The sequence below is a fragment of the Argopecten irradians genome, chromosome 8 (genome assembly GCF_041381155.1).
Source record: "Argopecten irradians isolate NY chromosome 8, Ai_NY, whole genome shotgun sequence".
NCBI lineage: Eukaryota > Metazoa > Mollusca > Bivalvia > Pectinida > Pectinidae > Argopecten > Argopecten irradians.
Genome location: NC_091141.1, coordinates 35,935,641 through 35,949,849, shown reverse-complemented (window position 1 = coordinate 35,949,849; position 14,209 = coordinate 35,935,641). Strand labels below are relative to the sequence as shown.

Here is a 14,209-nt window from a genome sequence, read left to right as displayed (position 1 = left end):
GTGGTACACTGGTTGACTGCATGGTACACTGGTTGACTGCATGGTACACTATGGTTGACTGCGTGGTACACTGTGGTTGACTGTGTGGTACACTGTGGTTGACTGCGTGGTACACTGTGGTTGACTGCGTGGTACACTGGTTGACTGCGTGGTACACTGATTGGCTGCATGGTACACTGGTTGACTGTGTGGTACACTGGTTGGCTGCATGGTACACTGGTTGACTGTGTGGTACACTGGTTGACTGCATGGTACACTGTGGTTGACTGCGTGGTACACTGGTTGACTGCGTGGCACTCTGGTTGACTGCTGGTACACTGGTTGGCTGCATGGTACACTGGTTGACTGGTACACTGTGGTTGACTGTGTGGTACACTGAGGTTGACTGCGTGGTACACTGTGGTTGACTGTGTGGTACACTGGTTGGCTGCATGGTACACTAGTTGACTGTGGGGTACACTGGTTGACTGCATGGTACACTGTGGTTGACTGCGTGGTACACTGGTTGACTGCGTGGCACTCTGGTTGACTGCTGGTACACTGGTTGGCTGCATGGTACACTGGTTGATTGCATGGTACACTGGTTGACTGGTACACTGGTTGACTGCGTGGTACACTGTGGTACACTGTGGTTGACTGCGTGGAACACTGTGGTTGGCTGCATGGTACACTGGTTGGCTGCATGGTACACTGGTTGACTGATACACTGTGGTTGACTATGTGGTACACTGGTTGACTGCATAGTTCACTGGTTGTATGCGTGGTACACTGGTTGGCTGCATGGTACACTGGTTGGCTGCATGGTACACTGGTTGACTGGTACACTGTGGTTGACTGTGTGGTACACTGGTTGACTGTGTGGTACACTGTGGTTGGCTGCATGGTACAATGTGGTTGACTGCGTGGTACACTGTGGTTGACTGTGTCGGTACACTGGTTGACTGTGTGGTACACTGGTTGACCGTGTGGTACACTGGTTGACTTCATAATATTTACATTTTCACTGCAGTCCCACTATGTAACCTTACCAAGCGCAGTTGGCAGTCATATAGACCATGAACTTCAAGCTCTTCTTGTGACGTCATTATCATTGTGACGTCACAATTGTCGTGCCAGCGATCACGGAAGACGGCTGTTCAAATGGCTGTTCCATCCATGACGATAACGAATGATTAATTCATTATAGATGCAAAATTCATTGGGATTTCATCATAAAGTTGTAACCAAATGTAAATGTAAGCATTGAACGTCTTTCAGTAGTCATTCATAGCAAATATGAATGCAAACTGGACAGAGGTAAATTCAACATGAAGCGCTACCTATTACCTAATTCAGTCCTTTGATATACATCAAAAGAGCCGTATAACGGTACACTGTGGTTGACTGTGCATGTGTGGCTTTGAAGTTGGGCGTCGCTCTCTCTGTAGTCTTCAAAGGAAATCTTTGCTGGTCTGTGATTGGTCAAATATTTTCCACTGAACTGCCTTCAATTTCACTATGAGATAGTCCAGGGGTGTAGAGATCGTAAGTGATCGGAACCCCTGGAGTATCGAGGATGGAACATACTACAGTCTTCCAAACCATGCACGTACTTCACACAAGCAACACATCAGGCTGTCCTTGAATTACTTCAGCTATTACATTGTAATATGGCGTAAATCTATGCAACTCCTATACTTCACAGTTCAACAACTATGCCCTCTTCCCATAAAATGAATAAATAAATACAGAAGATTCCTTATTATTACTGAAAAGAAGCTGGAAATATTGTGGCGTTCTTCATTGAATGTCCTACTTTCTTGACAACAAAAACACAAGCAGGCATCGTCCTAGCTTAACCCAATACTCCATATGATAAATCAATAATCGACAGGCAGTGGGTGTGGCTACCACCATATGTACATATGACTGTATTTAGCACACTGGTAAGTCAAAAACAAATTATTTACTTACCAACACTGATCAGGCCTATTCTGTCCTCATGTGAGATGTTTCTTTGATGTTCAATATTTAGAATCATTGAAAACAGAAAAGAATGGAAGAAAATTATCATTGAACATATGACATTAAAACGTTGGTCGTTGTACTGGAAATTTACTAATATATCATCAATATAAGAATACATGATTGTCTTATTTATATGGAGACACAAGATGGCGTCTTTCAGGAAATCAGAGAAAATTCGGGATAACATGGAAAACAGGGTTTGTTTAGAAGTACAATAGAGGGGTTTCATAGATGTAAAAAGCGAAATCAAATCACCGTGAAAAACATTTGAAATTGACATGAAAACACAAAATCAATTCACCGTGAAAAAGTCGTAAGACATGAAAACGTGAAATCCATTCGTCGTAAAAGTCTGTAGATACTGAAGACGTGTTGTAAAATAATTAATATGTTAGGAAAGAACAGATAAGTAAACATGAGTCCTATAGCCTATCGTCAGTCCCCGCTGCCCTTTTTTCATATTAAAAATGTTGACTTGCTCGAAGGTTGACCTTACTCCCAATAGTTCATCATAAACATTATTCACACCTCCATCTGTTAAATTAATAATCGACAGGCAGTAGGTATGTCTGTCACCATAGGTACATGACTGTGTTTAGCATGCTGGTATGTCAATGGTCTATACCTTTACTTACCTACATTGATCAGACCTGTCATTAAACTAATACGGCTTGTCCTCGTGTAGTTGTGTTTCTTGATGTATATTGAAAACAGCAAAATTTTATTGTTGGGAGAAAACTTCTCATTGAAACAATGTAAGTTCCTTATTATTACTGAGTAGAAGCTGGAAATATTGTGGCGTTCTTCATTGAATGTCCGACTTCCTTGACAACAAAAACACAAGCAGGCATCGTCCTTGCTTAACCCCATACTCCATATGATAAATCAATGATGTTCAATATTTAGAATCATTGAAAACAGAAAAGAATGGAAGAAAGTTATCATTGAACATATGACATTAAAACGTTGGTCGTTGTACTGGAAATTTACTAATATATCATCAATATAAGAATACATGATTGTCTTATTTATATGGAGACACAAGATGGCGTCTTTCAGGAAATCAGAGAAAATTCGGGATAACATGGAAAACAGGGTTTGTTTAGAAGTACAATAGAGGGGTTTCATAGATGTAAAAAACGAAATCAAATAACTGAAAAAATCATTAGAGATGAATACGCGAATTAAATCGTGAACGGTTGCTTGGCATGAAAACGTGAATTAAAATCACCGTGAAAAAGTCGTTAGACATGAAAAAAAGAATTCATATCCCTATGAAAGTGTACAGATACTGAAGATGATGGTGTTGTAAAATAATGAAAATACTAGATAAAGACAGATAAGTAAACATGAGGCCTATAGCCTATCGTCAGTCCCCACTGCCCTATTTTAATTTTAAAAATGTTGACTTGCTCGAAGGTTGACCTTACTCCCAATAGTTCACCATAAGCATTATTCACACCTCCATCTGTTAAATTAATTATTGACAGGCAGTTGGTGTGTCTGGCATGCTGGTATGTCAATGGTCTATACCTTTACTTATCTGCATTGATCAGACCTGTCATTTAACTAATACGGTTTGTCCTCGTGTAGTTGTGTTTCATGATGTATATTGAAAACAGCAAAATTTTATTTTTGGGAGAAAACTTCTCATTGAAACAATGTAAGTTGTACTGGAAACCTATAGCATATATCATCAAAATTATTACGGTTGATTTTTGAAACAAAAGATGGCCTAATTCAAGAAATGTGAGAGCATTCGGGATAAAAATAATAAAAAGGTTTGTTTATAAGTACCATAGAGATGTTGCATAGATGTAAATAGCGAAATCAAATCACAATGAAAAAGTTGTTAGATATAAAAACGCGGAATCAAATCACTGTGAAAAAGTCGTTATTAGACATGAAAACGCGAATTAAATCGTGTAAGGCTGCTTGACATGAAAACGTGAAATAAAATTGCCATGAAAAAGTCGTTAGGTATGAAAACGCGAAATCAATTCGTCATGAAAAAGTCGTTACATGAAAACGCGAAAGGAAATGGTCGCGAAAATGTACAGATACTGAAAATTAAATAAAATGATGATGTCAAATGATAAAAATGTTAGGAAAAGACATATTTAGTTAACATGAGGCCTATCGCTTGCCGTCAGTCCCCGCAGCTTGATTTTCATTTTTGAAGTGTTGACTTGCTCGAAGATCGTCTGTTGCGGTCTGTTTAATTAATACTCGACAAACATCGGGTACTTCAAACACAATAGATACATGTTTTAGCAAGCGAGTAAGTCAAAAACAATGGTCTATAGTCGTTGACTTATCCACACTTATCAGGCCTGTTGTGTCTTAGTGTGGTGTTTCCCGATATATAAATTTAAAACCATTGACAACAACAAAAAAAGTATTTTTATCCCCCGCCCAACGAAGTTGGCGGGGGATATACAAATGGGTTCCGTCCGTCCGTCCGTCCGTCCGTACGAATTGTTTCCGGAGCACAACTCTAAAACCAGCAGAGATATTTACATGAAACTTCATACACACATTGGTCTTATGGTCTAGTAGTGCCTTTTGCTATTTTGAGGTTTTCTTTTTTTGCATTTTTCCGTAACCATGGAAACATTGCTGAAAATGGCAGATTTTTGTGTAAGAATCGTTTCCGGAGCACAACTTTAAAACCAGCAGAGATATTTCCATGAAACTTCATAGACACATTGTTCTTATGGTCTAGTAGTGCCTTTTGCTATTTTTAGGTTTTCAATTTTTGCACTTTTTCCGTAACCATGGAAACATTGCTGAAAATATCATATTTTTGTACCAGGTTCGTTTCCGGAGCACAACTCTAAAACCAGCAGAGATATTTCCATGAAACTTCATAGGCACATTAGTCTTATGGTCTAGTAGTGCCTTTTGCTATTTTAAGGTTTTCACTTTTTGTACTTTTTTTCTGTAACCATGGAAACATTGCTGAAAATGGCAGATTTTTGTTTAAGAATTGTTTCCGGAGCACAACTCTAAAACCAGCAGAGATATTTACATGAAACTTCATAGACACTTTCTGTTTATGGTCTAGTAGTGCCTTTTGCTATTTTTAGGTTTTCACTTTTTGTGCTTTTTTCTGTAACCATAGAAACATTGCTGAAAATATCATATTTTTGTAGCAGGTTCATTTCCGGAGCATAACTCTAAAACCAGCAGAGATATTTCCACGAAACTTCATAGACACTTTCTGTTTATGGTCTAGTAGTGCCTTTTGCTATTTTTAGGTTTTCATTTTTTGCACTTTTTCCGTTACCGTGGAAACATTGCTGAAAATATCATGGTAAATTGTTAATGTTACTTTGCAAAACTCCACCCATCTTTGTGTATATAGTCTAATATAAATGTCAAGGCTGTATACCTGATTCAACAATTGCAGCCCCGCTCTACTTGAATTATACTCCATCTTTCTTTAGCTCAACTTCCTTTTTCCTGGTTTTTTTCATACACATAAGTCTCCACAATCAAACTTACTTCAGCTTTGATATCTCCATTGGCGGGGGATCTGAATGACTATGTCCTTGTTGAAAGAAAAATTATCATAAAAGCATTTGAAAGTGACATGAAAACACAAAATCAATTCACCGTGAAAAAGTCGTTAGGTATATGGTGGCTGATTACGGCCATCTCGTGTTGTTGTGTTGTCGCCTTGTCGTGTTGTCGCCTTGTCGAGTTGTCGCGGTCTCAAACTGCGACAACCCGAGATTTAACAGTAAAAATGTCGACTTGTCGCGTTTTCGAACCGCGACAAGTCGACAACACGACAAGACGACAAGTCGACATTTCAAACACGCTAATTAGCGCGTACAGAATCTCGTGTAGTCGCGGTAAAATGTCGACTTGTCGTGTTTTCGAGTTGTCGTGTTGTCGACTTGTCGTGTTGTCGAGTTGTCGACTTGTCGCCTTCCTGTTACACATGCGCAAATCATATGAAATAGCCACTATCTTTGAATATAGAAAACTGAAGTCAGTTCTTGTACCATAGTATGGTGGCAGATTTCTGCCATCGAGTTGCCGACTTACGACTTAATGATGTCGACATAATTAAGGCATTAAGTCGACATCATATCGGAAGATGTCGACATAAACAGAAGAATATGTCGACTGACACCGACTTGTCAGTTATTAATGTCGACATCTAAACTAAAAGATGTCGACATCTGGTCTTGAAAGTGGAATTCAAAGGCCACCCTTTCATAGGGCACTGTGTATATGCAGCAAGGCACCATACAGCAGAGTTCGACGTTGATTTTGTTAATTCAGAAAAGTTTTTATTTATTTGATTTCAAAATTAAAAATTGTGATCCTGCACATCCCGGCCATACAGCTGTAGCCTGCGTGTATGTACACATTGTAACTGTTAGTCCGAGCTGAGGAAGTTAGAGTGCAAAAGGACTCTGCTTTGTACCACAAATTTCCATCTTCTTGGCCATAATCATTTATTAATATATATAACCGTGGGTTGAAAATTCGTTTAAAAGCTGTGTTTGTGCTTTGTGGATTAGCATTCGTACCAAGTCCATGTGGTACATACCGTACTATACTATATTACAATGATTTTTTTCAAGATTTCATTTTTTTGCGAATCACGAAAAATACCAGTTACGTAATTTAAAAGCCAAAAAGGTCACAGTACAGATACACAATACCCATTTGGAAACCAGCTTTACTTGTTAGCTTGCCCTGTCCATATATACATGTATACATAAATATTTACATCCCTCGATACACTTGAATAAAGGCACAACGAATTTTTGTTACGGTCTTAATGGCCAGATTCAACCTTTGGGCTAAAAATCCTCCCGCGGGACGCGGTTTTAGCTCCAAACTCGGGATATACATTGTATCTGCATCTATTTTTTGTAGTAAAAACGTAGTAAAAAAAGTCACGTGCTTATACCTCATTCATGCCATTGACCGGAATATACAATTGTATTATGGGTAACTAGTGATCACGTGATTTTGTGTTTACTTCCAAATATGGTGATAGTTTGCTTGCCATTTCTTCGGAAAAATTGATTTATTTGAAAATATTTAGACTCCAAAATGTTATTAATATTGCATGCATATCATTTTGACTTGCACATATGTATTATTTTACTATAAATAATGAACTGAAATGAGATATAAAACTGTCATTTCCACGTTTTGTAAATAAATGATATAATGCGAATTGACCAATTCAATAGGTCTAACCGTCTAATCTAGGATCAGCGAAGATCGGCTACTCCCGGCTAAATTCGTAGAATTGTAAATTTATATTTATATGTATTATTACCTGCTTTAGGGTTCAGAACATATACATATAACACAGAGAAAATAAGATCTTCTTCAAAAGGCCTAATTATGTATAAATATCAGATCAGAGAAATCACTCTATTTGGAAGTAAACACACACTCATGTGATCACTAGTTACCCACTAATACAATTCCATATTTATTTCGGCCAATGGCATGAATGAGGTATAATCACGTGACTTGTTTTACTACGTTTTACTACAAAGAACGCGTGTTTTGTACCATTATGGGGGAAATCCTCCGCGGATCGTAGTTTCATTTCCACCATTTGAAACAGAAGGCTTAGAGTAGACTTTGATTGTGAAACATTGATAAATTGAAGATTTGGCAGATGTCAAAGTTCATGTATATATACTCGACAATTACTTCATCTACAGTATCTGTAATAAATTTGTGTTAATGTACCAGGCTAAATTTTGGTTGAAAAATGCATGGGAAGTGAATTAATCCAGAGATTTAAATAGTGAATCTCTGATTAACCTTAAATTTTCCACTTTGTGGAAAATCCTTCAAAACGGATTTATCTCCCTTGATTAAAACTTGAATTTTTTTCATTTTTTTTTAAATTCAATAATGAATGCAGATCAAATATATTAATCAAATATGTGTATTAATTTAATTTGAAACATGTTTGTTTTGCTGAAAATTTGCAAAAAATTAATATCAATACAAAATGTTCATGATTGTAATTTGATTGTTGTTGTTTTTGTACTTGCTGTAAAATGAGAAAAACCGTGTTGTGGAGAAGTTTGTTAAAATTTGAATTGTTTACAAATGGATGAGAGTTGAGAATGAGCAGAAGGCAATAAGGATATATATGTCTAACAGTCACCTGAATTCCGATATGCACAGTTATAAATAATGTTTTGCTTTTAAACAAACAAATAAATATGTCTCAGCCCTGTGACTTGGCACATAGGTCAAGATCATTGATTTGAACAAACTTTGTATTCCTTCATCCCAGCATGCTATGGCCCAATAACATGTCCATGTATGAGGTTCTTGGTTATTAAGAAGATTGTAAATTGTTTACAACAGAAACTGGATGTTGCCGGCCAAAAGACAATTGCAATAGGTCACACAGGGGGAGATTAATTCAACACACAACAACCATATATACTTTATATACTTTTTCTCATTAATCATTACATATAATCCTTGTACACATCCATATCAATGGCGACGCTAACAGGAAATTAATGAATATGCAAAATGGCGTGCGAGCGTCGAAGGGTCGAGATTTTGGTGTTTGGAGGTCCGGGGGTCTCTCCTGGAAAAAAAATATTACGATTTAGAATGGCTGAGATAATTTTTACGATGTACTTTGATGATTTTGATGATTTTGCGAACGCCGAATGCGCGAGATTTTGGTGTTTTGGGGGTGTGGGGATCTCCCCCGGAAAAAATTACGATTTTGATGATTTTGCGAGCGCCGAATGCACGAGACTTTGGTGTTCTGGGGGTCCGGGGGTCTCCCCCGCGAAAAATATTACGATTTGGAATGGCCAATATGAGTTTTACGGTGTATTTTGAGGATTTTAATGCGTTCTTAACGCGGTAATTTTTCGATTTACATTTACCTGCATTTAGAAATTATAATTGTGAATGTCGTCATATCATTATGCAACCCTGCTCGATCTGAACATACGACTTCACACCATCAGCACATTGTTGTTTAACTAAAAAAAATAATGAATTGATTTAATTGTCTTGCTTAGACATATAAACAATATAATATTTTAAGAAACATTTTTGAAATAGTACCCTTGATGGACATTTTTAGTCTAGTTCATGTGTATTTAATTTTTATTATTAAAGGTTTGAACATTACGTGCTTGAACTTTTAGGAAATGCGCCGCTAAAATGAAGTACGAAAAATGTGCAGGAGGACCCTTTTCTTCCTACGCCCCTGCAGTTGCACATTTAAAAAGTTTAATGAACTTGGTACCCACTACTGACTGATGTAAATCATGCCAATAAAAGATGGATCTTTTCTCTATTTCTGTTATTCTTTACCTTTTTCTTTCCTCTTGGAAATGTTTTATAACATGGGAAAACTAAAAATGAAGTCTATATAGCAGGAATAACAAAACACATAGCCACCTGTCAGCCATGCATGTTTTTTTTCTGATTGGTCAACCGAGTTCGGATAAAGAATGAAACAAATACATACACTGTATATAAGCACCACATATTCGTGGCCTATCAGGCCCATGAAATCAGCCAGTGATGATACCCATTTAATTAACCTTTTAATATATGAAGAGTATTTGATTCAATTGCATCTGTTTCCTATGAAAATTGAGCAAATAATGCTCATAAATGTGTTTCCCTATATAAACTATGGTACAGACCCTATCCCCTGGGGAAAATTCCGAGACCCCAGGGCCATGAAATTCACAATATTGGTAGAGGGCCTTGAGACCTTTCAATCTATGAAGAGTTATTCTGACAAAAAAAATGATACATTTTCGTACGGAACCTACCGAAGCATAATGAGTTAGGTCCTAGGTCCCAATTTACCAGGCGGGAAGCTGCCATGTACAATGTAAGCACATAAACCCGTGTTTCTTAGTATACAAAATGTATGTGTACATACATGTATGTATTAGATTCCCAAAAAGCTAAGTGGGCTATGCGGAAGCTTATACTATTTGTTTGGAAATAATATGGAAAATAAACTATGATATGATAGTATTGCTAACAATTTCAAATCGGGTGGAAATGAAACCACGATCCGCGGCCGAGGATTTCCCCCATAATGGTACAAAACACGCGTTCTTTGTAGTAAAACGTAGTAAAACAAGTCACGTGATTATACCTCATTCATGCCATTGGCTGAAATAAATATGGAATTGTATTAGTGGGTAACTAGTGATCACATGGGTGTGTGTTTACTTCCAAATAGAGTGATTTCTCTGACCTGGTATTTATACATAATTAGGCCTTTCGAAGAAGATCTTATTTTCTCTGTGTTATATGTATACATGTATGTTCTGAACCCTAAAGCAGGTAATAATATATATAAATATAAATTTAGAATTCTACGAATTTAGCCGGGAGTAGCCGATCTTCGCTGATTTTAGATTAGACTGTTAGACCTATTGAATTGGTCAATTCGTATTGTATCATTTATTTACAAAACGGGAAAATGGCAGTTTTACAACTCATTTCAGTTCATTATTTATAGTAAAACAGTGCATATGTGCAAGTCAAAATGATATGCATGCAATGTTAATAGCATTTTGGAGTCTAAATATTTTCAAATAAATCAATTTCCCCGAAGAAATGGCAAGCAAACTATCACCATCATTTGGAAGTAAACACAAAATCACGTGATCACTATAGTTCACCATAATACAATTGTATATTCCGGCCAATGGCATGAATGTGGTACAAGCACGTGACTTTTTTTTTATACTTTTTTGACTACAAAGAATGCATGTTTTTACTACGAAAATAGATGCAGATGTATCGCGAGTTGGGAGTTTAAAAACCGCGTCCCTGGAGGATTTTTAGCCCAAAGGTTGTATCTGACCATTGAGACTGAGATAATTTTTACGATGTACTTTGATGATTTTGATGATTTTGCGAACGCCGAATGCGCGAGATTTTGGTGTTTTGGGGGTGGGGATCTCCCCCGGAAAAAATTACGATTTTGATGATTTTGCGAGCGCCGAATGCACGAGACTTTGGTGTTCTGGGGGTCCGGGGGTCTCCCCCCGCGAAAAATATTACGATTTGGAATGGCCAATATGAGTTTTACGGTATATTTTGAGGATTTTAATGCGTTCTTAACGCGGTAATTTTTCGATTTACATTTACCTGCATTTAGAAATTATAATTGTGAATGTCGTCATATCATTATGCAACCCTGCTCGATCTGAACATACGACTTCACACCATCAGCACATTGTTGTTTAACTAAAAAAAATAATGAATTGATTTAATTGTCTTGCTTAGACATATAAACAATATAATATTTTAAGAAACATTTTTGAAATAGTACCCTTGATGGACATTTTTAGTCTAGTTCATGTGTATTTAATTTTTATTATTAAAGGTTTGAACATTACGTGCTTGAACTTTTAGGAAATGCGCCGCAAAGCGGCAAAATTTTCTAAAATGAAGTACGAAAAATGTGCAGGAGGACCCTTTTCTTCCTACGCCCCTGCAGTTGCACATTTAAAAAGTTTAATGAACTTGGTACCCACTACTGACTGATGTAAATCATGCCAATAAAAGATGGATCTTTTCTCTATTTCTGTTATTCTTTACCTTTTTCTTTCCTCTTGGAAATGTTTTATAACATGGGAAAACTAAAAATGAAGTCTATATAGCAGGAATAACAAAACACATAGCCACCTGTCAGCCATGCATGTTTTTTTTTCTGATTGGTCACCCGAGTTCGGATAAAGAATGAAACAAATACATACACTGTATATAAGCACCACATATTCGTGGCCTATCAGGCCCATGAAATCAGCCAGTGATGATACCCATTTAATTAACCTTTTAATATATGAAGAGTATTTGATTCAATTGCATCTGTTTCCTATGAAAATTGAGCAAATAATGCTCATAAATGTGTTTCCCTATATAAACTATGGTACAGACCCTATCCCCTGGGGAAAATTCCGAGACCCCAGGGCCATGAAATTCACAATATTGGTAGAGGGCCTTGAGACCTTTCAATCTATGAAGAGTTATTCTGACAAAAAAAATGATACATTTTCGTACGGAACCTACCGAAGCATAATGAGTTAGGTCCTAGGTCCCAATTTACCAGGCGGGAAGCTGCCATGTACAATGTAAGCACATAAACCCGTGTTTCTTAGTATACAAAATGTATGTGTACATACATGTATGTATTAGATTCCCAAAAAGCTAAGTGGGCTATGCGGAAGCTTATACTATTTGTTTGGAAATAATATGGAAAATAAACTATGATATGATAGTATTGCTAACAATTTCAAATCGGGTGGAAATGAAACCACGATCCGCGGCCGAGGATTTCCCCCATAATGGTACAAAACACGCGTTCTTTGTAGTAAAACGTAGTAAAACAAGTCACGTGATTATACCTCATTCATGCCATTGGCTGAAATAAATATGGAATTGTATTAGTGGGTAACTAGTGATCACATGGGTGTGTGTTTACTTCCAAATAGAGTGATTTCTCTGACCTGGTATTTATACATAATTAGGCCTTTCGAAGAAGATCTTATTTTCTCTGTGTTATATGTATACATGTATGTTCTGAACCCTAAAGCAGGTAATAATATATATAAATATAAATTTAGAATTCTACGAATTTAGCCGGGAGTAGCCGATCTTCGCTGATTTTAGATTAGACGGTTAGACCTATTGAATTGGTCAATTCGTATTGTATCATTTATTTACAAAACGGGAAAATGGCAGTTTTACAACTCATTTCAGTTCATTATTTATAGTAAAACAGTGCATATGTGCAAGTCAAAATGATATGCATGCAATGTTAATAGCATTTTGGAGTCTAAATATTTTCAAATAAATCAATTTCCCCGAAGAAATGGCAAGCAAACTATCACCATATTTGGAAGTAAACACAAAATCACGTGATCACTATAGTTACCCATAATACAATTGTATATTCCGGCCAATGGCATGAATGTGGTACAAGCACGTGACTTTTTTTTACTACTTTTGACTACAAAGAATGCATGTTTTTACTACGAAAAATAGATGCAGATGTATCGCGAGTTGGGAGTTTAAAACCGCGTCCCTGGAGGATTTTTAGCCCAAAGGTTGTATCTGACCATTGAGACCGTAACAAAAATTCGTTTTGCCTTTATATAAGTGTATCAAGGGATGTAAATATTTATGTATATTATATATATATGGACAGGCCAAGCTAACAAGTAAAGCTGGTTTCCCAATGTGTATTGTGTACCTGTACTGTGACCTTTATGGCTTTTAAATTACGTAACTGGTATTTTTCGGGATTCACAAGAAAATACAACATAAAAAAATCTTTTTTTTATTTTTTTTTTTCATTCATTCTTTTAATATAGTATAGTACGGTATGTACTACATGGACTTGGTACGAATGGCAATCAACAAAACACACACACAGCTTTGAAACGAATTTTCAACCCACGGTTATATATATTAATAATTCGTTGTACACTTCCTTAGCTCGGACTAACAGCTACGTACACGCAGGCTACAGTTTCGTGGCCGGGATGTGCAGGATCATATTTTTTTTTCTTTAAATCAAATAAATATCTCTGTAAAAAGATATGTATAAAGATCTCTGCTGTATGGCTTTTGCTGCATATACACAGTGCCCTATGAAAGGGTGGCCTTTGAATTCCACTTTCAAGACCAGATGTCGACATCTTTTAGTTTAGATGTCGACATCAATAACTGACAAGTCGGTGTCACACCCGAGCATAAACACATTAATCGCCGAGTTACCGACTGTCTACATAAATATCTTGGAATCATTATGTGGGCATGTACATGTGGTAAGTCGACATATTCTTCTGTTTATGTCGACATCTATCGATATGATGTCGACTTAATGTCTTAACGATGTCGACATTATTAAGTCGTAAGTCGGCAAATCGATGGCAGACATATGCCACCATATGGTGGCATATTTCTGCCATCGTGTTATTTAAGGTCGAGTTACGTAACGTAACTTTGCCGAGATAATTATGTCGACCTGTCGAGTTATATCATGACTTGTTGAGATATTTATGTCGGCAAGTCGACTTATATCACGGAAAGTCGACTTACATCCTGGAAAATTGACATACCTTATTACGACGAGATCCACGATAGTCAGTCGTGATAGTGTAACTCGACTTTCCAATATGATTTTGAG

At 36.9% G+C, this 14,209-nt stretch overlaps 1 protein-coding gene across 1 annotated transcript; it reads right to left on the bottom strand.

Moving 5' to 3' along the window:
• Window positions 1-48: 48 nt before the first annotated feature.
• On the bottom strand, window positions 49-882 carry LOC138329864 (uncharacterized). The gene has a single exon (XM_069277154.1). It carries the CDS (start codon window positions 880-882, stop codon window positions 49-51), a length of 834 nt encoding a protein of 277 aa, XP_069133255.1.
• Window positions 883-14,209: the final 13,327 nt, after the last annotated feature.